The sequence below is a fragment of the Natator depressus genome, chromosome 10 (assembly GCF_965152275.1).
Source record: "Natator depressus isolate rNatDep1 chromosome 10, rNatDep2.hap1, whole genome shotgun sequence".
Taxonomy (NCBI): domain Eukaryota; kingdom Metazoa; phylum Chordata; order Testudines; family Cheloniidae; genus Natator; species Natator depressus.
In genome coordinates, this window is record NC_134243.1 from 83,524,149 (window position 1) to 83,549,532 (window position 25,384).

The window sequence follows — 25,384 nt, forward strand, 5'->3', positions numbered from 1 at the left end:
GGGAGGCGCCGGCACCTGCTGCCGGCTCAGCCAGGGAGCTGCAGCCTCTGGCGCTGAGCCAGTCAACAGGGCCTGGCCTGGAGCCCTCTCCCTAAGCAGGGCCAGGAGTGGGCTCAGGGCGTCCCAGCCAGGGGCCAAGGGCCCTGGGAAGCTGAGACGGGAGCCCCAGCGGATGCTGGGGGCTAAGAACCAGCCAGAGCCAGGCTTAGAGCCGCAGAGGTTTATGGCGGCTGGTGCAGTGCATTGGGGTAACACAACGGCCAGCAGGACCGGTCAGGCTACGGGGGTGGGGGGGCTCCAGGGATGGGACCCATCCAGGCAGGGCTCGTGTTTAGTGCCTGAACTGAGGAACAGGCGAGGGGATGCGGATTTCCTGGCCCCTCTCCAGCCGCCGCTCACAGTCGATCAGGTAGTTCACTCCATCTATCACCAGCTGCACCAGCTCCACCTGAGGCAGGAACACAGAGCCTGAGTCAGGCACCGCCTCTTCCTGCAGCGCTGCAGCCAGCAGCCCTCCGGGCCCCCACAACACTTCCCTGGTAGCCCTCCCCGCCCCCTGGCTGAGCCCTCCCCGAGCAGGGCCTGGCTCCTGTAAGGCGCTGGGCATGCAGGCCCTGCACACCCACGAGCACGGGACACCCTTGGCTGTGGTAATCGCAGGCGGCACCCGCACCTCAGCCTAGGCCCCCAGTGCCAGACAGCAGCACAGCACCCTTGTTCCTCCACAGCCCTCCGCTTGGCTCCGTCCGTGGGCCAGGAGCCCAGCGCTTCCCTCAGCCGGCTGGCCTGCCGTTTGCCCCCACCCTGCTGGCAGTGCCCTCCCGTGCCAGGCTTTGCCAGAACATCGGCCCAGGCAGCTACCTCAGATTTTCCCAGGCGATCCAGATTGGAGATGTCAAAGGTGCTGCCGGTGGTGGCCGTGTCCACCCCGCCCGTCCCACGCTTCTGCAGCCGCAGGTTCTCCAGGATCTTGGCAAATCGGGTGTCCTGGAAACACAGAGAGGTGTTGGGTCAACGCCTTGCAGGGGAGACTGGGTCCCTGCTGAGGCAGTCGAGGAGAGCAGGGCTGGGGCCTCTGGAGCTAGGAGCCTGGAGAGGCTGCCAGGCCTGGGTGTGGGACGGGGAGCCCAGCCAATGAGAGTGGGGAGTCTCTTCCCTGTAGGGCCCTTTGAGGAGAGCGCAGGGAACTGAAGCGGGAAGCCCTGCCGTAGGCATTGTTCCTGGAGATGGGACGCAATCTGGTCTGCGGCTGGGCCCAGGGCCACCTCGGATCTGTGTCAGACGGAGCTGTCTGCACTGCTCCTCACACCAAGCAGCTGCTGTACCTGTCCCCCAACTTTGAGAGAAGCCCCAAATCCCGGGACCCTCAATGGCTGTTCTCCTGGCTTTGTGAGGTCTGACCTGCCCCTAGGCTCAGCCCTGCTCTGAGCAGCTACAGCTGCAGTTGTACCTTGCTCAGCAGCGGCAGTTTGATGTGGACCCCTGCGCGCAGCCCAGTGCCCAGGTTGGACGGACACGTCAGGATGTAGCCCAGCCTCTCGTTCCACATGAACTCCCAGCCTCGCTCCTGGATTAGTCTCTCCACCTGGAACCCAAGGAACAAGTGCAGGTCAGCCTCCCGGTCAGCTCTCCCAGCACTGCCCAAACAAAGCCTGGACCGGCTGCTACAGGGCTTGGGGCTCAGCAGCCCCCCAGTGTGAGCCACTGACACTGGGCACTGTGGGCTGAGCCTACCCCTCAGGGGGCCATTCCACTGGGCAAACCGGGAGGGTCAGGCCGGGGCGTCCTTGCGCTCACCTCCTTCAGGCCCTTGCAGAACCTCTCAAAGACCCGCTTCATGTTGCCGCCCTTCTCCATGGAGATGAGGCGGGTGTGATCCTCCTCGTTGATCCAGATCAGGAAGGTCTTCTCATTATTGTGCCTGGGGGAGAGGACAGTTTGTCAGCATCCAGAGCCACAGCTGGGCCGGGTAGATGCTGGGCAGCCCACAGGCAGGAGGTGCCCAGCCAGGGTCAGCCCCTGTGACAGACTCACGGTGGGAGACTCTTGGGCCAGCTCTGGCTTGCAGGTGGCACCGCCATCCGGGAGGAAAGCATTGATCTAGCCCGCTGGGGAGCCAGTGAGGTCCCAGCAACCAGGCCAAGCCTGCACACCGTCTGGGCCGAGAGCACTGATCCTGCCCCTGCTGGAACGGAGCCAGCTAGATCCCAGCAGCTGCAGCCAAACCCTGACAGCTACACTGCAGTTAAAAGAAAAGGAGTATTTATGGCACCTTAGAGACTAACCAATTTATTTGAGCATAAGCTTTCGTGAGCTACAGCTCACTTCATCGGATGCATACTGTGGAAAGCGTAGAATGACCCAACACTCTCACAAATCTTGGGAGACAGGCCGGTCCTTGCCTACAGACAGCCCCCCAACCTGAAGCAAATACTCACCAGCAACCACATACCACACAACAGAACCACTAACCCAGGAACCTATCCTTGCAACAAAGCCCATTGCCAACAGTGTCCACATATCTGTTCAGGGGACACCATCATAGGGCCTAATCACATCAGCCACACTATCAGAGGCTCGTTCACCTGCACATCTATCAATGTGATATATGCCATCATGTGCCATCAATGCCCCTCTGCCACGTACATTGGTCAAACTGGACAGTCTCTACGTAAAAGAATAAATGGACACAAATCAGATGTCAAGAATTATCACATTCATAAACCAGTCAGAGAACACTTCAATCTCTCTGGTCACGCGATTACAGACATGAAAGTTGCGATATTACAACAAAAAAACTTCAAATCCAGTCTCCAGCGAGAAACTGTTGAATTGAAATTCATTTGCAAATTGGATACAATTAACTTAGGCTTGAATAGAGACTGGGAGTGGCTAAGTCATTATCCAAGGTAACCTATTTCCCCTTGTTTTTTCCTATCCCCCGCCCCCGACGTTCTTGTTAAACCCTGGATTTATGCTGGAAATGGCCCACCTTGATTATCATACACATTGTAAGGAGAGTGATCACTTTAGATAAGCTATTACCAGCAGGAGAGTGGGGTGGGGGGAGGTATTTTTTCATGCTTTGTGTGTATAAAAAGATCTTCTACACTTTCCACAGTATGCATCCGATGAAGTGAGCTGTAGCTCACGAAAGCTTATGCTCAAATAAATTGGTTAGTCTCTAAGGTGCCACAAGTCCTCCTTTTCTTTTTGCGAATACAGACTAACACGGCTGTTACTCTGAAGACTGCAGTTAAACAGTCCCACACCCCCAGCCAGCGGGCACAGGCCAGCCACGGTGTGTAAGTGCAGTGGGGACACTCCCTAAGGCAGCGTGTCTCAAATACCGCCACCAGCGTATTTGTCTGCAGCCACAAAACTCCACAGCATGGGCAGAGATTGGGGGGGGCAAAGCCGCGTCCCCTCCTGGCAGCACACAGCTATTGCTCCTGACTAGCTGTTCCCGAGGCAGTGGGTTGTGCCACCTTGGGGTTTGCACTGGCACCACCAGCAAGGGTCGACGCCCTGCACCACGCAGCCTCCCCAGGGGCTCTGGGCAGGGCCTCTGGAGACACGAGGGGCCAGTGTGTGCAGCACCGGGGGCAGCTCTTGTCCACGGAGGTGGCTATGGTGTTTGGTCACTGGGGCTCCCCCGGGCAGCTCCCCCACTCCAACCTGCCCAGGGCATGGGGAGCCTGGGACGCTGCAAGTGACTGGTGAGTCCCCCCCACCTTCTCCGGGGCCATGGGCTCTCGCTGAAGGGTTGCAGGGGGCAGGCACAGAGAGGTTTGTCAGAGCGGCCACCAGCAAGGGTTGGCGGCCGCACCTTGAGGCCACCAGAAAATTGGTTGTGAGAATCCCTGGGCTAAGGAGTCTGGGGAGAGCCAAGTTTGGCTCCTACAGCACAAACAAGCCACAAATGATTTCTCTTGGAAAAGCAAGCGCCTTGCTGGGGCCTGGTTATAACGGGCGGGGGCAGCAGGGGTATGAGACATGTGTGGGGCATGAGTTTATATGCATTTGCCTACTGCCAAGTGTAAACATGTCGGAACGACTCTAGGCCATGCTCACAGACTAGGGGACTCTACTGGGAAGCAGGGGCTCTGAAAAGAGGTGGGGGTCCTGGTGAATGGTCAGCTGAACAAGAGCTCTTAGTGCGATGCTGTGGCCAAACGGGCTAATGCGATGTTGGGATACATAAACGGGCAAATCTCAAATCAGAGTAGAGAGGGTTTTTAACGTCTGTATCTGGCACTGGTGGAGTTCTGTCCAGTTCTGGTGCCCACTGTTCAAGAAGAATGTTGATCAGTTGGAGGGGGTCAGAGAAGAGCCCCGAGACTGATTAACGGGTTAGAAACCTGCCTGGTAGTGAGTGAGTGGTGACATTGAAGGGCTGAGATAACTTCCAGTTGATCTCTCTGAAGATAAAGTCAGCCCTCAGGAGTGTTTGAACTGGGTGTATGGAGGAGGATGAGAAAGATGATGGGAGGGGGGTTGTAGAGAGGGGGATGTGGTCATGGTGGGCGGGTGGAGGCCGTGTGGTTATGGGGGGCTGGTTGTAGAGGGAAGTGGCTATAAGGGGGTGTGTGTGGAGAGGAATGGGGGGGGTAATAGGAGGTGTAGTTGTGGGTATTGTGCTGCCTTGTGTGGCCATGGCAACTGGCTAAGGGCAATGCCTGGAGTCCTACTGGTATTTCTGCCAGGCCCCTTTGCCCCACAGGCTGTGTGGTGTCAGCTGCCCAGATGAAAGCAGTGGATCCATACCAGATTCCTCGGGCATCGGGCCAGTCCCGGGCCATTCCTGATGCCGTCAGTAAGGGGGAGACGGGCTTGTCAAAGAGGAAGTGATCCTGCGAAAGGAGGTGGGGCGTGAGCAAGACACCCACAAGTACCGTTCCCAGGGGATACCCTGCCCAGACCCTGAGCTCTGGCCTCTGCCCTCCTCTGTGCCCCTTCTGATCAGCTCCCCAGTGCAGGGCGGACCCAGCTGCCTTTGGGGCCTGCAAGTTGCACTCTGGCAATCTGTGCTGTAATCACTGGGCAGGGCCAACTCCCAGCAAGATCGACAGTGGCTGTCCCTAAGGATCCCCTTCATTAGCGTCTGCTCCGGGGCTGGAACTGCTCTGGAGCCTCAAGAGGCTCTGGCTGGATCTGCCCGGAATTGCCCCGCGTCCAGAGGCTGCAGGGCCCAGCAGGATGCTGGCAGCACCCAGGAGGCCAATCCTAGGGAGACAAGGAGTGGGAAGTGCCGCAGGAGGTGCTGGGCTGCAGGGTCCGTGGCCCCTGGGACTAAGCAGCATGGCTGTGTTGTTCCCCTCTGCAGCCAGCCCGCTGTGGAGCCAGCTAGATCCCAGCAGCTGTGCCCAAGCGTGCGCACGGTCTGGGAGGAGAGCACCTAGCCAGCCTGCTGCAGAGCCAGCAACGCAGCGGATACCATCTGCCATGCAGGGCAGGGAACCTGGGTGGGGCAGGCAGGGGCAGCCACTGAGGAGTGTGAAGGGCAGGTGGACAGGGGGTGGGAGGGGGATGGGGGCAGTGGCAGGGAGAAGAAAAGGGCAGAAGCTGAGCTAGTATTTCTGGGGTTCTTTCTCCAGGGCACCTGCCAGTTTTGGCCCATCTGTGTCATACCCTTCCCCGGCCCCCAGCAGCCCCATGGCTGGCCCTGGCCCTGCCCCACTCCCTGGGGTGGCCCTGATGTTTGTGTCCCCCATCACCCCGTGGCAGCCCTGGGCCCCGTGTGGTTGCTCACATCAATGAGCTGCTGCTGCTCCTTCTCCGTCATCTCGCTGAGGCGATAGTACCGGCCGGCCAGGTCTCCTGTTAGGCCGCTCAGGGCATCCACAGTCACCTTCTCCACCTCTCTCCTCTCAGCGCGGGTGCAGGCAGGGGGCAGGCTGAGCCCGCGGATGCTGCGCCCCGTCCGGACGCGCGATGATAGGACGTAGCGCTCATCGAAGTAGCCGGACTTAATCTGGGGGTAGAAACGGGCTGTGGGAGGTGAGAGCCCCAAGATGGGAGCAAGCCTGGGTCATCAGTGAGGGGCAGATGGGGTGGGGAAGGGAAGCCAATGCTGGCTGGTAGGAGCTGGGTCAGTCCTTGTCTGAAAAGCCCCCCAGAGGGTGAGATGTGGGGGTTACAATGTGTTCCCCCCTCCCCTGCCCCCCCCAGGGCTGCATCAGCATCTGCAGCCAGTGCCTGCCTGGAACCAGCGTTGGGCTGCTGATTATTTTTGCCAAAAGACTCATGCCCCAGGGTGAGTGGGTGGAGTCTCATTATGTGTGGGTGGGGCATAATGATAAATGGGTGGAGCCAGGAGTTTTGCCCTCCATTTCCCATTCTGCCCAGTTGGGGGTTAAAGCAGTGTCCTCCCTTGTGCCAGGGGTACTGGGCTCTGATTGTGCCTGTATGTCACATTTTGGGGTGCAACCCAGACCGGCAAAAGGGCAGTTATGGCCTAGCACCATTAACTGCCCACAGGGCTGGGCTGCACAACTAGGTGCTTGTAAGGTTTCCCAGGGCTTTCGGCTTTCCCTACGGGAGCTTCCCTGTCCAACTTTCCCCTTGGTGGGTTCCCCTCCAGGACAGCTCCTTGTGCACTCTGCAGCAGAATCTGCCCTCTGCTCATCTGCAAACTCTGGCAGCTGACAAGTGGGACAGTGTCCTCAGTCCTAGGTACTAACTCCCAGCTCTGAACGTGAGCGACTTTCCTCCGCTCCATGGCCCCCCCCACACCCGAAAGCACACTGCTTTCTTCTGCTAGCCAGAGCTAGACATGTCTTCCCTCCCCCAAGCAGTCTGGGTCTTCCCCATGCCCTTCGGGGTCCCAGAACTATATTCCATTTCACCATAGTGTCTGACGTTCACAGCCTGAGACACGGGTCAGCCGGCATTTCCCAGCAGCATTTCCGTAGGAATGCAGCCCAACACCCCATCTGACCCTTCCCACTTAGCCAGAGGTATAGGAATTTTATATCTGCCCAGTGCCAGGCATTCTACCTCCCGGCCAGGTAACATGCCAGTCTCTCTGACCATGCTTTCCCTGGCCAGAGAAATCTGGGCACTGGGTCCCTCCTCCTATGCATTCTTTGCCATTCACCTTGGTAACGTTCATAAATTCCATAGCCACTTTCTCTGAGTCAGGCCTCACAAAATTAACGAGGGGCCCCGCAGGCTTCTCTGTGTTAATGACAGCTGCAGTGATCTGGGTTGGGCAGGGTGTAGGCTTATCTTCTCTTAGTTTAGGGCCATTATTTCTGGTAGCACCTTCTTGGACTGTTCTCCTGAAGAGGGGGTCTGTGATGGTGGTTTCTAGCAAGGGAGCAAGACTGGGGAGGTGAGTGCCTGGACTCCCAACCACCCTTTCTCTTCCCAGGGACAAAATGCCCCCCTCACTTAACACTGGGCTTCTGCCCTTTCCTCTGTGGCTTGCGCTCATTGGCCACGCTGGCTTGTACATAGGAATCAGCCGGAGTTGCTGTTTTGGGGACAGGCCAGGGATTTATCCCAAATAGCTTGTTTGGCTTCTTCAGAACATTGCTCCTGTGCAAAAAGATCAAACAGCTGTTCACAGCCCTCTGCCTCCTTCCCCTTGCCCCTGTTTTCATCAAACCACATGGTTTATACACACGGTCTCTAGGACTCAGCTTGTCCTTCATTCTGAGGTTTCGAAATGTTCTCCTCACCTCAGGAGCCACCGGGAGCCTTTGCAGTGTGGCCTCTGTCAATTCCCCATAGTTCAATGCTTGTGTAAAATCCGTTCCATTAAAAACATATAAAGCTGCCTCGAGTAGCTGCTACGGAACGCTGGGCCCTTATGAACCTCCCAGCTGGGTGCTCCTTGGGGAGAGAGAGCACCTGTGAGCTCTGTCCACGGCTTCCCCTCATGTCCAGGCTCTGCAGTCTCTCCTCCTCCTTTGTCAGTGGCTCCAGGGCTCACTGGTGCACAGCTGCTAGTGCTCTTTGGCTCCGCTGTCCATGTCCCATTGTTGGTATTCACACTCTCCCTCCCTTTGTTCTGGTTCCTATTTCTGCTATTCTCCTGCTGCTTTCTCAGCATCTCTTGTTAGGGCTTTTTGCTCCTTTCCTACCTTAGCCAGCTCCAGCTATGCGGCTGTTTCACCAGCATTCATTTTAAATGTCTTTGTTCTGTAGTTCTCGTACCCAAAATACACACAATAACCCTGTAACCTTTCTCTGACTGCTCCCAGCCTGGGCACTTGGCAATCACTTACACGGTTTTACCAGTGCTTAGAGTGGAAAACTTCAGTCCACACAGCAAGCCAGGTGAAAATCTTGTTTGACTACGAAATGATGACAGCTTGGGGTACAACTCAGACCAGTGAGGGGTTGTCTCACCGCTTGTCCCGTAACCCCGTAAAATGCTCTGATGCTGTAGCTCCCTGTCTGGACCCTCCCAGCCAGCAGACAAGCCCGCAACTCTGACTCCAGCAGCTGGTTTGTTACACCCCAGCCACTCTCTGTTCTCCACCAGCCTTGGTGACTGTTCACCAAGTCCCCCCAGTCCCAAATTTCCTCAAAACTGTCTGCCCTGAAGCGTCCAGCCCTCTCCTGGAACGTTCAGAGGAGTAGTAAGATTGGTTGGTCTGTTGAAGAGACAAAACCACAGCAGCTTGTTGCTTTAACTGAAGCTAACAAGCACCTCAAGTCAAACACAGCACTGGGCTGGCCTAGACTCCAAGTAAAACGTGTATTTAATCACAAGATCGGTTGTAGTGAGTTCCAGTGTAAGGGATAAAATCAGAAATGGCTACAAGCAAATAAAACACGTTGTAGTGACTAAGACTTACCACCACTCCAGCCTTGGTTCAAGGTCAGATTTTTACCATACGTCCTTCCAGCAAGAGGCTGCCCGCCCCCGGGGAAGGGGTTCCCACAAAGTTCAATGTGCTCAATTCCTTTGTCTTCTTCAGTGAACGATCACTGGGGGCTCTTTGCCCTCCCTTTGCTAGCCCAGTGAACTCGTACCATGCCCCAGCTGCAGGAAAGGTGCCGTGGAGTCTGATGAAGAAGACTACATGCTGGTGTCTTCTCACTGCTGCTTTCTACAACACAAATCGATCTGTCCCTCCAGCCTCCGATAGGCCAGTGAACGGCCACTTGACAGTGATTATTAATTGTGATTGCACCTGGAAGGAGGGGGTCAGCCTTTCCTTTGTCTGGCAAACACCTGTTTACCCACTGCCAGGCCTGTCGGCTTGAACCATACCATAGTGCCATAGTTCCTTCCCATTTCCTTTCCCTTGGGTGTTTATGGTACATGCTCCATGCAAGACTATTGTTGCTCAGCGTGTTATCGGTTTTCCAATGACACCTGACACAACACTATTAGATACAGGTTAGGCCATAAGGGAGTTGGGGACGCTGCAGAGGTCAGGCCAGCTGGAATCATTACCTGACACCAGTGAGCCCTGGCCCTCTGGCACCGTTTGACCCTAGGGTGTTACACACCTTACTGGCATCCAGGTCCGTGGGGTGTTTCATGGTCCGTGGGTTGTAACCATTGTGTCTCTCCTGAATCACAGGGTCAAACAGGTCCGCGAACACCTGGAAACAAGGCAGGGATTAGAGAGGAGTCATGGGGAGCAGGGGGCCATCTGCCTGCTGGGGGATAGGCCTACTCTCCATTCTGTGCCCGGCCCGGCAGTGCAGGGAAAGGGGAGATGGCCTGTCCCTGCAGCACTGTCCTGCAGCCCGAGCGCTCCCTAGTGCATCTTCCGTGTAGGGTCCAGTGCATCTTGTAACGCTGACCTTCCCTCCACCCAGTGGGCCTGTGGGCTGCACAGGCATTGCAGCTTAGCTGCAGCCTCTTCCCAGGGAGAGGCCAGTGGAGACAGGGATTGCAGAGCAGGGACAGAGAAGAAACTGACTGGGCGAATGCACAGGGCACAGGCAGGCCAGGAACCCAGGGGAGTTCAGAGATGGTGCAGCAAAGACTCTGCCTGGGACAGAAATGAAGCTGTGGCAGCAAAACGCTGATCATCCCAGCCACCCCCAGCAATGCCCTAAACCAACCAGGCTCCCTCCTCCCCACTGGGCAGCCAAAACACTGCAACCCCCAGAGCCCCGGTGCACCCTCCCACCTCCGTGTCTACCTCCCCACCCCCCAGTGCTGCAACCCCTGCCAATGGGGGGCTGTGGGGTTAGGGTGTAGGCTCCCTGTGCAGTGGTGGGGGCATTTACGGGGTTAGAGTGTAGGGCACTCACAGGCAGTGATGGGGAGGGCATGTGTTTGCAATATGGGGGCCTGCGCAGTGATGGGGGGTTATGGGGTTAGAGTTTAGGGACATCCCTTAAAGTAGTGGGGGGTAATGGGCTTAGAATAATAGAATTATAGAAACGAAGGGACCTCAAGAAGTCATCATGTCCAGCCCCCTGTGCTGACGCAGCACTGAGTAAACCTAGATCAGCCCTGACAGGTGTTGTCCAACCTGCTCATAAAAACCTCCAGTGATGGAGATTCCACAACCTTCCTTCCAACCTCTGGAAGCCTGTTCTAGAACTGAAACACCCTGAGAGTTAGAAAGTTTTTCCTAATATTTAACCTAAATCTCCCTGGCTGCAGATTAAGCCCAACACTTCTTGTCCTACCTTCGGTGGACATGCAGAACCATTGATCCCCATCCTCTGTATAACAGCCCTTCATGTAATTGAAGCCTGTGATCGGGTCCCCCTCAGTCTTCTTTTCTCAAGACTAAACATGCCCCGTTTTCTTAACCTTTCCTCACAGGTCATAAGAACGGGCAGACTGGGTCAGACCAAAGGTCCATCCAGCCCAGTGTCCTGTCTACAGACAGCGGGCAATGCCAGGTGCCACAGAGGGAATGAACAGAATAGGTAATCGCCAAGTGATCCATCCCCTGTCACCCATTCCCAGCTTCTGGCAAACAGAGGCTAGGGACACCATCCCTGCCCATCCTGGCTAATAGCCACTGATGGACCTATCCTCCAGGAACTTATCTAGTTCTTTTTTGAACCCTGTTATAGTCTTGGCCTTCACAACATCCTCTTGCAAGGAGTTCCACAGATTGACTGTGCGTTGTGTGAAGAAATACTTCCTTTTGTTTGTTTTAAACCTGCTGCCTATTAATTTCATTTGGTGGCCCCTAGTTCTTGTGTTATGAGAAGGAGTAAATAGCATGTCCTTATTTACTTTCTCCACACGCGTCATGATTTTATAGACCTCAATCATATCCCCCCTTAGTTGTCTCTTTTCCAAGCTGAAAAATCCCAGTCTTATTAATCGCTCCTCATACGGAAGCCGGTCCATTCCCCTAATCATTTTTTTGTTGGCCTTTTCTGAACCTTTTCCAATTCCAATATATCTTTTTTGAGATGGGCGACCACATCTGCATGCAGTATTCAAGATGTGGGCGTACCATGGATTTATATAGAAGCAATATGATATTTTCTGTCTTATCTATCCCTTTCTGAATGATTCCCAATATTCTGTTCACTTTTTTGACTGCCGCCGCACATTGAGTGGATGTTTTCAGAGAACTATCCACAATGACGCCAAAGTCAGGTTTTCTAAACGTTTATCATTTTTGTTGCTCTCCTCTGGAGTCTCTCCAATTTGTCCACATCTTTCCTAGATGTGGTGCCCAGAAGTGGACACAGTGCGCCAGCTGGGGCCTCACCAGAGCGGAACAATTACCTCCCATGTCTTACATACAACACTCCTGTTAATACACCCCAGAATGGTATTAGCTTATTTTCAACTTCATCATATTGGTGACTCACATTTGGTTTGTGATCCATCACAGGATCAGAGCCACCCAAGGAACCAGAACACCTGTGCCACACCCAGCCATCAGGGGGTGCACCTGGTGAGGCCACGCTTCTTCATGGGGTCAGAGTATAGGGAACCCCGCGTGGTAACTGGGGCGGGGTAGTGGTTATGGGGTTTGAATGAAGGGAAGCCCTGTGTGGTGACTGGGGCTGGGCAGGGGGGGAAGCCCCATGTGGTGACTGGGGCGAGGGTTATGGGTTTAGAATGAAGGGAAGTCCTGTGTGGTGACTGGGGTGGGGGAGAGAAGCCCCAAATGGTGACTGGAGTGGGGGTTATGGGTTTAGAATGAAGGGAAGTCCTGTGTGGTGACTGGGGTGGGGGAGAGAAGCCCCATATGGTGACTGGAGTGGGGGTTATGGGTTTAGAATGAAGGGAAGTCCTGTGTGGTGGCTGGGGTGGGGGAGAAAAGCCCCATGTGGTGACTGGCGTGGGGGGAAAGGGGGAAGCCATGTGTGGTGACCAGGGGGTGGTGGTAGTTATGGGGTCAGAATGAAGGGAAGCCCTGTGTGGGTGTGGGTGTGGGGAGGGTTTATGGGGTCAGAATATAGGGCAGGGAAGGAGCACATGTGAATACCTCTGGCCTGCCCTTTGGCCAGCATCAGTGGTTGGTACAGGTTAATGTTCAACAAGGCAGACATGCCTCTAGTTTAGAACAAGTTCCCCAGACTCTAATAAACCAGGAACCACTTGAAGGAGCAGCCAATGGCCTGTAAGGGGCTGGAATCCCTCCCCTCTCCCCCCGCCCCGCCTCTTGATCCCCATCGGGTCCCTTAGAGTGCCCAGTGCTGGGGTGTGTCCGGAAGGATCAGATGTCCCATAATGCACCTGCTTGTGCAGTGCTTTTCTGGAGATGGGCAGGTCATCCTGACCCCAGCTGGTGACCCCTGGGCCCTTAAAGCAGGAGGGCTAGGAGCCCATGTCCCTGCAGATGCTATTCTCCATCAGGTAAATGTCTGACGGTAAGAGGTCACAGTGTGGTGAGGCCAAGGAGATGCATGCGCAAGCTATGGGTGATGGTGCAGGGCTCGTGAGTGCTGGGGCATGAGATGCTGTCTGGCTGAGGCTGGGGGTTTTTGTGCTGCTAAGATTATTATGCGACGCGTTTGAGTTGCTCTGCAGCTCTGGCAGCTGCTCACCTCGTAGGACTCTTCATCACCAGCTACCATGCCCACAGTCTTAATGAAGGGGTGCCCAGGATTGTCCACGCCTGTCTGGATGCACTGGTCCAGGGTCCAGCTGTTGGGGGTGGTTTTATCGCAGAGCTGGGCGTAGATGGCAGGGGTCAGGTTACTTGCCATGCAGTTGTTGTGTTTCCGGAGATCTGGATATTCGGCGCTGTGGGGAGAACAGAACATGGGGAATGTTTAACCCTCTGGGCTGGAGCACTGGCCTTTTTGGATTTCAGTGTGTCCTGCTCGTGTGTCAGGGCACTGGGATCTGCTCCCTCTCGGCTTTCCACGTCCTCCGCCCCCAGTGGAGAGGAGGCCTCAGTGGAGGGAATACCACGTCGGCCAAGATCGCTACTGGACCCTGCAGACTGATGGGAGCCTAGCTGAAGCAGCAAGTTCGTGGCTTCCCATATGTGAATGCCAAGGATCTCCGTCTCTGGCCCCATGCAAGGCACTGGCTTCCTCTCACCTCCCTCCAGCTCCAGTCCCATTGCTACCTCCTCTGGCCTTGCTCCACCTCACTCTCTCCTACACTCCACAGTGACTCTTGCCCCTACCTCCCCCGCACTGCCCCGTGCCAGGAATTGCCTCCCTGCACTGAGGTGCTGGACTCCACCCCTCTCTGCTCAGCCCCTACTCCCCAGTCACTTCCACCAGGCGCAAACACAACCATCTCCTCCCTGGCCTGCCCCTGTGTAAGCACCTCTGAGTGGAGGCTGTGTTCCCCTGTCCCACACAGCCCTGAGCTCGCTGCTGGTGCAAAACAGAATAAATGTCTTTCCATTCACCATCCATGTGGCAAGAAAAGGGGAGCCCAGGCTGGGCTAGTGGGGGGCTGCAGGGCAGGAGTGAGGAGAATGGGCAAAGAGGGGGCTGGGGCTGCTCTGGCAGGAGAACCCAGCCCAGGTTTTCTGAAGGCTCTAAGAATTTGGGAGCTTCCATTCTGGTTTATTTCTCCTCAGATCCATATTTTCTTCTCTTCCAGTCAATAGAATTAGGTGTCCAGCCTGCTCTCCACAAGCCCACTAGCCCCTGTCTGCAACTTTAGCCATCCACGGCTTTTGAAAATCTGGCCCCACATCCTGTGTGTTTTGTACAGGGTCAAGCACATGGATTGTTCCTAATAGGGATAGATCTGTGAGCCACTGCCCCTGGGGTCCCTGCACCCCTTGGCTCCTTCATTGGTGTTACCTTGGCTGCTGGTGTCTGGACAGGAAGGAAGGGCGCACAGAAGGACAGAGAAGGATCCAGTGACCCCAATCTGCAGCTGTCAAGAACTGCTCCCAATGGTGCAGTTTATTGCATTAGGGAGACGCTTGCCTTTAATCAGCTTAACAAGAGTTCTTCTCCTGACCTCATTCTCGGCTTAGAGAAGCTTTGTGCTTTTCCTGTGTTCACTGGGGGCTTGGCAGGGAGGGCACCTGGCCACAGCCTCTGTGAGCTGAACCCTTCCTCCTGCTAATGGGGCAATCTGAGACAAGCACCTGTTAGCTCAGACAAAAGGGCGAAAGGCTTTGCATGAGTCTTTCAGTGCTAGACAGCGGCTGCCGTGGGTCATGGGGCCAGTCTCCGTCCTGGAGAGCATATGCTGTCCCCAGCCCCCATTGTAGGTGCTCTGATCCTAGTTAGGGGGTGACAGAGGTACCCAGAGCATTCCCATTCCTAGGAAAATACAGAGGTGACCAGTGAGCCCCACTGCAAACAGCGTGTTCTAGCCCCGTGAGGGGTGCCTCGTCAGGCTATTGGAGGGAAGCTGGGTGGGAGCTGGATGCTGGGGGGCCAGAGCTCAGCAGACGTTGGCCCGCTGAGGTAGGTTCCTGGTGTTCGGGAGCAGCACACTGCAGTTCAGCACAGGTGCTGCCCTCGGGGCAGGGGTATTTGTAGCAATCACAGTCCCCTTCTGTTGCTGCCTCCCCCACCCGGCATGCGATACAACGCACAGCTCTGTGACTGCAGTCGCCTCCACTGTGGGGCCCCAGGAATGTGTCTGCCTCTCTTGCCTCCATGGGAACAGTGGGCCCTCGGGCTAGGCAAGGCCCTGCAGCTTCTCTGAATCCAGGGTGGGGAGAAAGGGAGGGACAGCTTCTGCTGACTGCTCTGAGCAGACACCACTGGCCACGGGCTGACTGCTCCATAGGGGGACTAAATCCAGTCTGCTCCAGGCTGAGCGCTCTTTCCTTCCCATACTGCCTCAAGCTGGCAGGAGTAGGGGCTGGCAGGAGTAAAGCTGGTCCAGACCACCTCAGCTCCAAGGAGAGCGTGTCCCACCCTGCAGCATAGCCTGGCTGGTTCCAGTGTTCCTCACACTGGTGTTTGCCCTCTGCCACAAGCTAGCTATTGCCCCATGTACAACCTGACGCACCTTGTCATGGACACACGCTGCTGGTCCCAGGTGTGCATCGACAGCCTCTTCCCCATGACATTGTGAATTCTAGCTGGGCAGATTCCCCAGGGGAAGAGCGGGGAGCCCCCAGGCCTTTCAGTGTCTGCAGAGCTGGCTGAGCAGCTCCAGCCGGGGCTGGACATTTCAGCAGAATGCAGCTTCTTGTAAGGCGTTAAGGGCTCCACTTGTAAAGAGCTGCCGAAGGAAACCATCTGCAGGGCACAAGTTTTGATTGGTCCTACAAAACCCAAGGAGTGTGCCAAGCACTCCTCCTGAGCCCCCTGCTGGCACCTGTTCATTGTGTACTGTCTGTCCGTCACAGCCACAGAGCACTTCTGTACGAAGCGGGTCATGGCCTGATACTGTCAATCTCCTAGGAGAAAGCATCGTGGCATCTGGGGCTCCAGTTACTGGCTGCTGAATACTGGGGGGACCCCCATTTGACCTTTGCAGGGTTGCCTGCCCCAAACAATCTTGACTCACTGCCCCAAATCAGGAGATTGTGTTAAATCTCCTTTTCAGCCATAATATATATTGGGTTCTTGTACTTTGGCTTGTGGTCTCTGAGCCTTTGGGGTCCTGTTCAAGGCAAGGCCAAGCCAATAGGTATGGGGCAATTCTCAACAAAGGAGCTTATTTTTGGAATTTCATGTACACCCCCCTCCCATCATAGATCGTTAGAAAGCTTCTGTTATGTATGTTTCGATGAAGTATGATGTGGAGCTGTCAAGTGGTGGCATAAGCCTGTAGGTGAGGTGAAACAACGGTACCCAGAATGAAAGTCATTTTTTGCACAGTTACAGAGACACTGCAACGTGATTGTGACTGCCGTTATTACTGGTCAGTTTCAAAACCTTAATATGGGGTTTGGGTCAATACTACCAAACAATGTATCAAAAGATTTGTGTTGGTTTTCCATCAACAAGTTTTTTTCTCAGAAATTAAGCTGTTTAGCACGTGACAAAAGTGGTGAATATCAACATTTTGCAATATACTAACATGAAATATTTTCACATCACATATTTGTAATTGTCAAAGGATCTCAGGAGGGATTACAATAGTTTTCTATGTTTTTTAGCTGAAATTTGCTGACCAGATCAGTGTCACACTGAATATTGTGAACCAGTAGCCGTAGATTACATGTTCTTAGTTTGTACTGCGTAGTGGGTAGATGTAAATATACATGAACTTCTCTAATGTAATCTTCTCCAGCTGTAAGCTTTGCTCCATACAAAATAACATCTAGTCTGCCTGGCAAAAGGGTTTAGTTTGTAATTGCCTATGCATGCAATACTAGCCTTTGAAATATTCTAGAAACTAGCTTTGTAATTCAGTGATACTTTTATGCACAGGTCAGCATTAGGGTTGGAGATGACAATTCACAGCTGCATATTGCACTTGGATCAAAGTGCTAACTAAACAAAAACAGCAAGTTGGATGCTAACATACAGATTTGTGCTAATTTAGATCTGTATATTGTACCAAATGAAATATAACAATATACTCTGGGACTTCTACCTCCACAGGGAAGTTATAATATATGAAGACATAGAGGATACAAGCCCCTTAAAGCTTACATCAAAGAGAGAGACTCTTCACAAACTTTGAATATGTGTTATCTGTCAAGAAAATGAAAAGAAGGCAAAACTGTCAAAAGCCACCAGTGCTCGTCAGAATTTGGTGATGCCAGCAGCAGAAAGCAGGAGAAGTGAAGTCTACTGGTGGCTGCTGGATGAGTTTTCTAGTTTAGATGATGTGCCACCAATGCTCTCTCCTGGGGGGTGCTTTCAGAAATACACAAGGAAGTTGAATTTGGCACATGTCAGAGTTGTATTGAACCCAGGAAAGACAAATTCTGAATCTGGTCAGAGAGCAACTTGTTCACCCACTTCTATAGCCACCTGAGCAAGCACATCCTCCAGCAACTGGTCCTGTTGCAGTGCTTTGCCGGAGAGAAACCCACAAGGGCAAACTTCGTAAAATAGAAACATTTGGGAGAACAATCTGAGAGGAGATGGTGACATGTTGCTCAGAATATCTGGGAAAGACAAACTGCATCCTTAGCAATCAAATCACTCACCATGACTTTCTTCCTACTTTAGTAAAACTAATCATAAAGCAAAACCATCCAGTTACACTGCAACAATAGTCAGCTTGTGATATGGCATTTTCTGAGCTGATTGAAGAGAGACAATGATCTTATGTACAACAAGAAAGCTCATCTCCAAGCGCCTTCCAAGGTATAAAGCCCTACTTCCCTCAGATGTGGAACCATCTTGCCATTACAGGCAAGGTGAGAAACACTATGTATGGTTCTGCAATTTCAGTCCATGCACAGCATGGACAAGGCAAGTCCACCATTATTTTATGCAGCACAATAACATTAGCTGGTGCTACCCAAGATGCTATAATCTGAAGCAGGAACTTTATCTACAAAACATTTGGATGACTTTTTTTCTTGTGAGTGAGCCTGACAAAATGCTTTCAAATGAAGAAGTGGCTTTGAATAATACCACTTTAATCCTTTGGTCTGAAATAGCCAAAATGAAAGCCTCTGAATATTATCCAAAGCCAGGTGATTGTAGTCTACAGAGATCAGTCACTTTTGTGCCCTAACTGGTGCAAGATTTTGTCCTTTCTTTGACAGATAAAGAGACACATAATTCAGCCAGCAATGAGCATAATATTTAACAGTTCCAAAAGTATCACATGAATGCTCATAAGCCTTGCTGCACAGCCGCACTGCGAGTCTGGGTCTTCCAATTGGATAAACCCTGAGCAGATCAGTAGTGACTACAGGGCTCTGGGGGCCAGAGTAAAGGGGCAGGGGCACAGGCTGTGTTCATGTCCATCCTTCCAGCTGAGGGTAAGGGCCCAGGCAGGGAAATACACATCCTGGAGATGAATGCTTGGCTATGCAGATAGTGTTGATGGGACAGCTTTGACTTCCTTGACAATGGGATGCAGGTCTGGAAGGAAGGTCAGGTGCACCCCACCTCTTCTCAGCAGACCAAGAGGCACCAACTAGCAAGTTAGTGAGGAGGGCTGTAAACTAGGTTCAAAGGGGACAGATGACAAAAGCCTATAAAAAAAGATGACTGTAAGAGAGGGTTGAATGTTGGGGTGGGGTGGAGGGTATGGGAAATTACAATAGAAGCATCAAGAAAGAAATCAGTAAGGGAATCTGCTCAACATCTTAGATGTTTATATGCAAATGAAAGAAGTATGGGGAAAAAACTGGAAGTATTAGTACATCATTTAGCTTATGATTTAATTAGCATCACAGAGACTTGATGGGGTAAGTCTCATGACTGGAAGATTGGTATAAAGGGGTATAGCTTGTTCAGGAAGGACAGGTGGGTAAAAAGGGAGGAGGTGTTGCATTGTACATCAAGCATATACACGCTTTCTGAGATCCAGAAAGAGGTGGGAGGTAGACCAGTTGTGTAAAAAGGGGTTAAATAAGCATGACGTTGTGGTAGGGGTGTACTGTGCACCACCAAATCAGGAAGAGGAGGTGGATGAGGCATTTCTAGAACAAATAACAGAAATATCCCAAACACAAGGCCTGGTAGTAATGGGGGACTCTACCTATCCAGACAGCTGTTGGAAAAATCGTATGGCAAAACACAATGTCCAATAAGTTCTTATAATGTTGGGGCCTCTGTCTGTCAATCCCCACGGAGCAGAGAGATGTTAATTAGGGTGAAGGGCTGAGCTTCAACAGAAGGTGTTATGACCTTCCCAACAGGAAAGGTTGAGCGATACCAGATGGACTCCTGTGGCTTGTTGCAGCTGGAAGTTCCCTGTGGACCTTCAACAAGAGGACAAAAGACTTTTGTCATGGTTCTGCCTCCTCCCAGTGAAAATGCATCAAGCAAGAGACTCCTCCCATCAACTGAGCTTTGCAGTTGAAAGCATGTGGGAAGAGGAGAACACAACCCCTAAAAAGAAGGAACTGATTATCCCTGCTGCTTGGAATACGTGTGTGTGGGGGTTGCCTTGAGGCAAAAGCAAGAGATCCCCAGCCACTTAGGTTGGGTTAGCCCTAAAGGACAAATAGAGCTGACTGATTATAGAAGCTTCTATTACCTCTAGAAACCGAGACTAACTCATTTGTCTGTTTGCTTGCTTTAACTTTGTAAATAATGCTCTGATTTCCTTTTTCTATTTAGTAAATCTGTATGGGATTGACTACAAGTGCTGTCTTTGGTGTGAGATCTAAGGTGCAACTGACCTGGGGTAAGTGACTGGTCCTTTGGGACTTGGGTAACTAGAATATTGCTCAAAAAGAACAGGAGAACTTATATCTTCTTACTATATGTTCCATTCTATGTATCCGATGAAGTGAGCTGTAGCTCACGAAAGTTTATGCTCAAACAAATTTGTTAGTCTCTAAGGTGCCACAAGTACTCTTGTTCTTTTTGCGGATACAGACTAACACGGCTGCTACTGTCGCAGTGCCTCAGGGGTTTACATTTGGTAATTAGCTGGTGCAATCTAAGTACTGTACAGAAATCACTGCCAGCCTGGAGTTTGTGCCCTGGTTCCTAACAGCCTGCCCTGAGGTTGGTACTTGTGCTCTTGATTCGTTGCATTGCTTTAGTCCTCCTACATTAGCATGAACCCCTGTGATGTTATGAGTGTAATTTAATATCTCATTGAAAGGTGACAGGGCCAGAAAGAGTTAATTAACTCCCAGACTGACCTGACCCATGGCCGAACTTTAGAGACTGGTTAGGAAGAGATGGAAATGAAGAGAGCTTTGAAATGCAGCCTGCATTGTTAGAGACAGAAGAGTAGATGTTTGCTCAGGTCTTGTGATGTCAGCAAACAAGTCTTGTCTATGGCTGTAGCTTTGATTCAAAGATCAAAAAAGGAATATTAACATTTAGGAAGACACTTGAGTGACATAGTATTATTGTCTGTATGTCTCTTTGAAGGTTGTGGTAACCTGTGTCCGAACTGTTTAATGGATAAATGACCCTGTGCTAATTGCCAGGATGTTTGGGAGAAGGAAAGTGAAGCCGATTGTTTTCTCAGGCCAAAAGGCTGCAGGAAATGTATAAAAACCTTGGGACATGATCCTTCTTCATCTCAGATCTGCTTTGGGTTTCAAGAGGGGGAACCTTAAGCCATAAGGATTGAGATCCCCAGTCACTGACTGGAGTCACCCTTAATATGGACATTGGACTGTAACCTATGGACTGTTTCTAAAAGGACTTTTGGCAATGACAAGCTGATCTCTGCCATGTATCTGAATCTCAAGAATTGAATTCAAGTCTGTCTGTATATTGATCTTTTAACCAACACTCTCTCTCTTTTCTTTTTAAATAAATGTTAGTTTAGTTAATAAGAATTGACTATAAGTGTGTATTTGGGGTAAGATCTAAGTTATCATTTGACCTGGGTCTGGGGCTTGGTCCTTTGGGGTCAGGAGAACCATTTCTTTTATATGATGAAATAAGATTTTCAATGATCACCATCATATCTGACATGTGTGTCTGGATGGAGGCCTGAGGCTGGATACTTTAAGGGAACTGCATTGTTTGGACGTCTGATTAACCAGGGAGGTGCTATAGAAGCTGTTTTGTGCTGGCTGGGTAAATCTAAGTATTGAAATATCCACCAGCGTCTGGGGTTTGTCTGCCCCATTCTGTTTGCAGTTCACCCTGATTGACCACAGCAGGCTCCCATGGGCAGCACCGTCACAACCCGTCACTCATGTCTTTCCCTGGTGGCCCCAAACACAGCCCTGACATGCTGGAGGTGGTAGGGGACAGAGATTTGGGTGGGAGCGCTTGGGCCAGTCACTGAGGGCAGGGGTGAGGGTGGGGAGAGGGTTCTTGGGAAAGCAAGCCGGGCCAGGAGCACACATGCCAGGCATAGGATGATCAGGGTGATCAGATAGCAAGTGTGGAAAAGCAGGATACTTTGGGGGGGGGGTATAGTTGCCTATATAAGACAGCCCCTAATGTTGGGGCATCTGGTCACCCTAGCAGTGAGCCATGTGGATAACTCATGGCTGCTCTGTCCAGCTATGGGGCCTTTCCCATGCTGTCTCAGGGCCTGTGCCTTTCAAAGTATGTATAGTGCCCATGCCCCAGCTACCAGCCTAGAGCCAGAGGGTTAAAAGAGACCCAAATATCACCTACTCTAACCCTCAAAGCGTCGAAGGCTGGCTGCCTGCCACCTCCACGTCCCAGCCTGTGGAATGTCCTCCCCCAAGGGTAAAGCTCCCCTGTGCAGGAACTACAGCTTCTTCAGAGCCTGGCTGCAGCCCCCTGGGAGCTAGGGCCCAGCCCAGCCCTCCCCAGGGCCACTCCCAGGGCCAGGGGCTGCTCCAGGGGCCCTGAGAGCATGAAACATGGACAGACCTTGCTGCAGCCCGGTGGGCTCAGCCAGAGCCTGCAGGGAGGAGGCCTATGCTGAGGCAGGAGGTGCTCTTAGCTCCAAGGCACAGAGAACTCCCTTGCCCAAGGTCACAGGACTCCGGATGTAACCTGCAGACCTTGGGGTGGAAGGGGGGGGGAATCGCAGGCCGATCCTCTGCCCCAATCACTAGCACCCATAGGTGCTGGAATGAGGGTGCTGGGAGGCTACCACACCCCCTGGCTTGCAGTGGTTTCCATCCCACAGGGTTACCGTTTGGTTCAATGGCTCTCAGCCCCCCACAGTACAAACGGTTCCAGCCCCCTGCAGCCGCTGCCCGCCAGGACTCCAGCCCCCTGCTCGCACTCCAGGAGCTTTCCAGCCAAGGCAACCTCCAGCCAGAGCTGAGCCCGCACACGGCGATCCAGCCTCCCCGCAGAGCGTCCCCAGCGCCCGCCAGACCCTGCCTCTGGCGCAGGGCCGCAGCCACCCGCCCGGCCCCTGTGCGCTGGGCAGGCGAGGGCAGGGCCAGGCCCGGAGCCGGCGGGTGACCCAGCCAGCCAGCAGGCGCCGGGGGAGGAGAGCCGGCCCGTCCCGTCCGGCTCCAGGTGCGCTCCCGCCTGCGCTGCCCGGCCTGCCTGGGGCACAGCGCGGCTCCGCGGGGGGAGGAAGCAGGGCGCCGGGAGCCGCAGCCGGCAAAGCCGGCGCGCCTGCTGCGTTCTGCGGGCAGGGCTCCGCGCCCGGGCTCCAGGCGCTTTCATCCGGATCAGCAGGTGAACGCCGGCCCCACGTGCTCCTCCTGAGCATCCCGGGCCCGGAGCTTTCCCGGCCGGGAGCCAGGACGGCTCCGACCCTGCCCCGAGGGAGACGCAGCGGAGCTGGGCTGGGGGTTTTCCCCGAGTGGCCCGGGGCAGACATTGGTCCCTCTCCGCCGCAGCCGCCGGGGGAGGCGCAGCCCGAGATCTGCAGCAGCTACGTGATGGCTCGGGGCGCCAGCAGCAGCCTGCGCTGCCTGCAGGGACCCGGCCAGCTGGGACCGGCTCTTCTCGGGGGCGATCCGGGCTGGGCTCCTTCCCACCCCAACCCCCACGGGCCGGAGAGCCGCGCAGCCCGCCCGGCCCCCAAAGCGTCTGCGCCCCCCGCACCCACCCCAGGGCGCTTCCCCCTGGCTCCAAGGGCGCCCCCTCCCCACACTGGGAGAGCGAAGCCCCCCTCTAGCTTTTGCACCGAGCCCAGGGAGGGTCCCGGCAGAGCAGCGAGCCCCGCCTGGTACCTTGGCGGGTAGAGGCGCCGCTGCCTCTCGCCAGCGCTGACCGCGTCCTGGGTGAGCAGGAATCCGGTGGCCAGAGACCCGGCTCCCACCACGGCCAGGAGGCCGGCGGATTTGCGAGCGCACAGGACGCGGGCGAACGTGCCAGCCATGCCTTGGAGCGGGGCGCTTGGAGCTCGGGGAGGCAGCCGGGGAGCGCTGGAGCCAGGCGCGGAGAGTGGGAGAGAGACGGGGAGGGAGGCAGGATGTGATGGGAATAGGCACCGCTCCGCAGAGGGGTGGGGGCGGGCAGGAGAGGAGATTACAGCGAGCCGCAGTGAGCTCAGGAGCGCAGCGTGCCAGCCTGGCCGCCCCAGCCTGCAACAGGCAGCCTGCCCCCCACCCCCGCGGTGCCGGCCACTGCCCCCTGCACCCCCCAGCCACAGCCCCTCCCCGCGCCCCCTACGGCCCCCACCACTGCACCGCCCTCCGCAGCCCCTCGGTGCTCCCCCCTGCTGCCCCGGCCACTGCCGCCTGCACCCCCCCGCCACAGCCCCTCGCCGCTCCCCCTGGACCCCCCGCCACAGCCCCTCCCTGCGGCCCCTGGAGCCCCCCCGTTTTGTTACCCTCCCCCTGCAGTGACCCGCTCCTACAGTGTTGCCCTCCCCCCACCCCTGCAGTGTTGCCCTGCCGGCGCTTAGGGGACGGGAGCCGTGCGGCCCCGGGGATGTTCGCGGCCCGGGTCTCTCGGGGCAGGGCCGGGGGCCGCCTCGGGGCTCGGCGGCGGTTTCCTGGTGCGGGCGCCCGGGTCAGCACCCGGGCTGTGGACAGCGCAGCAGGGCTGGCCGGCGAGCCGGACCCGGGAGCTGGAAGCGGCCGGGGCAGGCTGGCTCGGGGCTGCGGGGAGGGTCAGAGCTGGAGGCGGGATGCGAGCCTGGGCGAGCCCCGTGGCCCGTGTGGCCCGCCTGGTCCTGCTCTGCTGGTCCTGCTTCGCGCACTGCGGGGCCGAGCTGCCCCTGGGCGAGGGCAGGCTGGGGAGTCTGTGCCGCGGGGCAGGGTAGGTGCGGAAGGCGGCCGGAGCAAAGTCCAAACGCAGAACTGAGCTAATAAAACACACCTAGAAACCGCTTTCCAGCCAGGCCCTGGGCAAGCCCTGCCAGGGAGCCAGGCGGCTGGCTGAGCTGACCACCCCCCTTGCGCCAGGAGTCTTGGGGGGGACATAGAATCATAGGCCTGGAAGGGATCTCCAGAGGTCATCTAGTCCAGTCCCCTGCACTCCTGGCAGGACTAAGTATCATCTAGACCATCCTTGACAGGTGTTTGTCCAACCTGCTCTTAAAAACCTCCAATGAGGAGATTCCACAACCCCCCTGGGCAATTTATTCCAGTGTTTAACCACCCTGAGAGTTAGGGAGTTTTTCCTAATCTCCAACCTAACCCTCCCTTGCTGCAATTTGAGCCCATTGCTTCTTGTCCTATCTTCAGAGGTTAAGGAGAACAATTTTCCTCCCTCCTCCTTGTAACAACCTTTTATGTATTTGAGGACTGTTGTCATGTCCCCTCTCAATCTTCTCTTCTTCAGACTAAACAAACCCAATTTTTTCAATCTTCCCTCAAAGGTCACGTCTTCTAGAGCTTTAATCGTTTTTGTTGCTCTTCTCTGGACTTTCTCCACTTTGTCCACATCTTTCCTGGAATGAGACAGGCCGAGGCCCAATCAACGCAGAGCAGAGCGGAAGAATGACTTCTCATGTCTTGCTTACAGCGCTCCTGCTAATACAGCCGAGAATGATGTTCGGTTTTTTTGCAATAGTGTTACATTGTTGACTCATATTTAACTTGTGATCCACTGTGACCGCCAGATTCCTGTCCACAGGACTCCTTCCCCGGCAGTCATCTCCTTTACCATAAGCAGCTGTGGAGTTCTCCCATAGGCAGGGACTTGCCTCCTTCCAGCCCTGCAGTTGCCCTGGCTTGTTGCCCTGCCCTCTGTTTCTGAGTCTATTGCTGCTTATTGACCTGCCAAAATGTTGTGGGGCTTTGGCACTTCTAAAAAATGGGCTCAGTGTGTCTTGATTTGCACACACAAAAATGGAGGCACTCAGCAATACAGGTGGCTTAGTGCAATGACAGTGCAATGACATTTGCCCTCTGAATGTGCTGGCACTGTAAAGCTCCAGGGAGTGCTCACAGGCCTTACCCGCCCCGGCCCATGGCAGACTGCGCTGCACTGCAGTGAGCCAAGGGGAGAGGATGCGTATGCCCCTCTGCTCCAACATTGTCGAGCCCTGAGGCTGTTCTATGGTGCTCCTTGGGACCAGGTCAGCTCTCGGTGGTTCATGGATCAGGGAGCTTACAGCCAGATTTGTGCCCCACACTCCAAGATGTGCCAGGCACCA

At 54.4% G+C, this 25,384-nt stretch overlaps 1 protein-coding gene and 1 long non-coding RNA gene across 2 annotated transcripts; one reads left to right on the forward strand and one right to left on the reverse strand.

Annotated features, from left to right (window-relative positions):
- Nucleotides 1–221: 221 nt before the first annotated feature.
- CKMT1B (creatine kinase, mitochondrial 1B) lies at nt 222–23,309 on the reverse strand. The gene is made up of 9 exons (XM_074966723.1): nt 23,010–23,309; nt 12,949–13,147; nt 9,472–9,567; nt 5,753–5,974; nt 4,768–4,853; nt 1,798–1,921; nt 1,451–1,585; nt 862–987; nt 222–448 (listed from the first exon to the last, which is right to left on the reverse strand). The coding sequence occupies exons 1-9, from the start codon at nt 23,156–23,158 to the stop codon at nt 332–334; spliced, it is 1,254 nt and encodes a 417-aa protein (XP_074822824.1). The 5' UTR covers nt 23,159–23,309; the 3' UTR covers nt 222–331.
- LOC141995467 (uncharacterized) lies at nt 12,613–20,482 on the forward strand. The gene is made up of 3 exons (XR_012641323.1): nt 12,613–12,757; nt 19,540–19,606; nt 20,308–20,482. It is a non-coding gene; the product is annotated as an uncharacterized LOC141995467 (long non-coding RNA).
- Nucleotides 23,310–25,384: the final 2,075 nt, after the last annotated feature.

What these genes read in the sequence shown, in the direction of transcription:
- CKMT1B (XM_074966723.1), bottom strand. Translation starts at nt 23,158, where the DNA reads ATGGCTGGCACGTTCGCCCGCGTCCTGTGCGCTCGCAAATCCGCCGGC. An exon ending in CGGACCTGGATGCCAGTAAG is followed by an intron (nt 5,975 to 9,471) that starts GTGTGTAACACC and finishes TTCTACCCCCAG; the next exon opens with ATTAAGTCCGGCTACTTCGA. An exon ending in AACTGCCGCTGCTGAGCAAG is followed by an intron (nt 988 to 1,450) that starts GTACAACTGCAG and finishes CTGTGTTTCCAG; the next exon opens with GACACCCGATTTGCCAAGAT.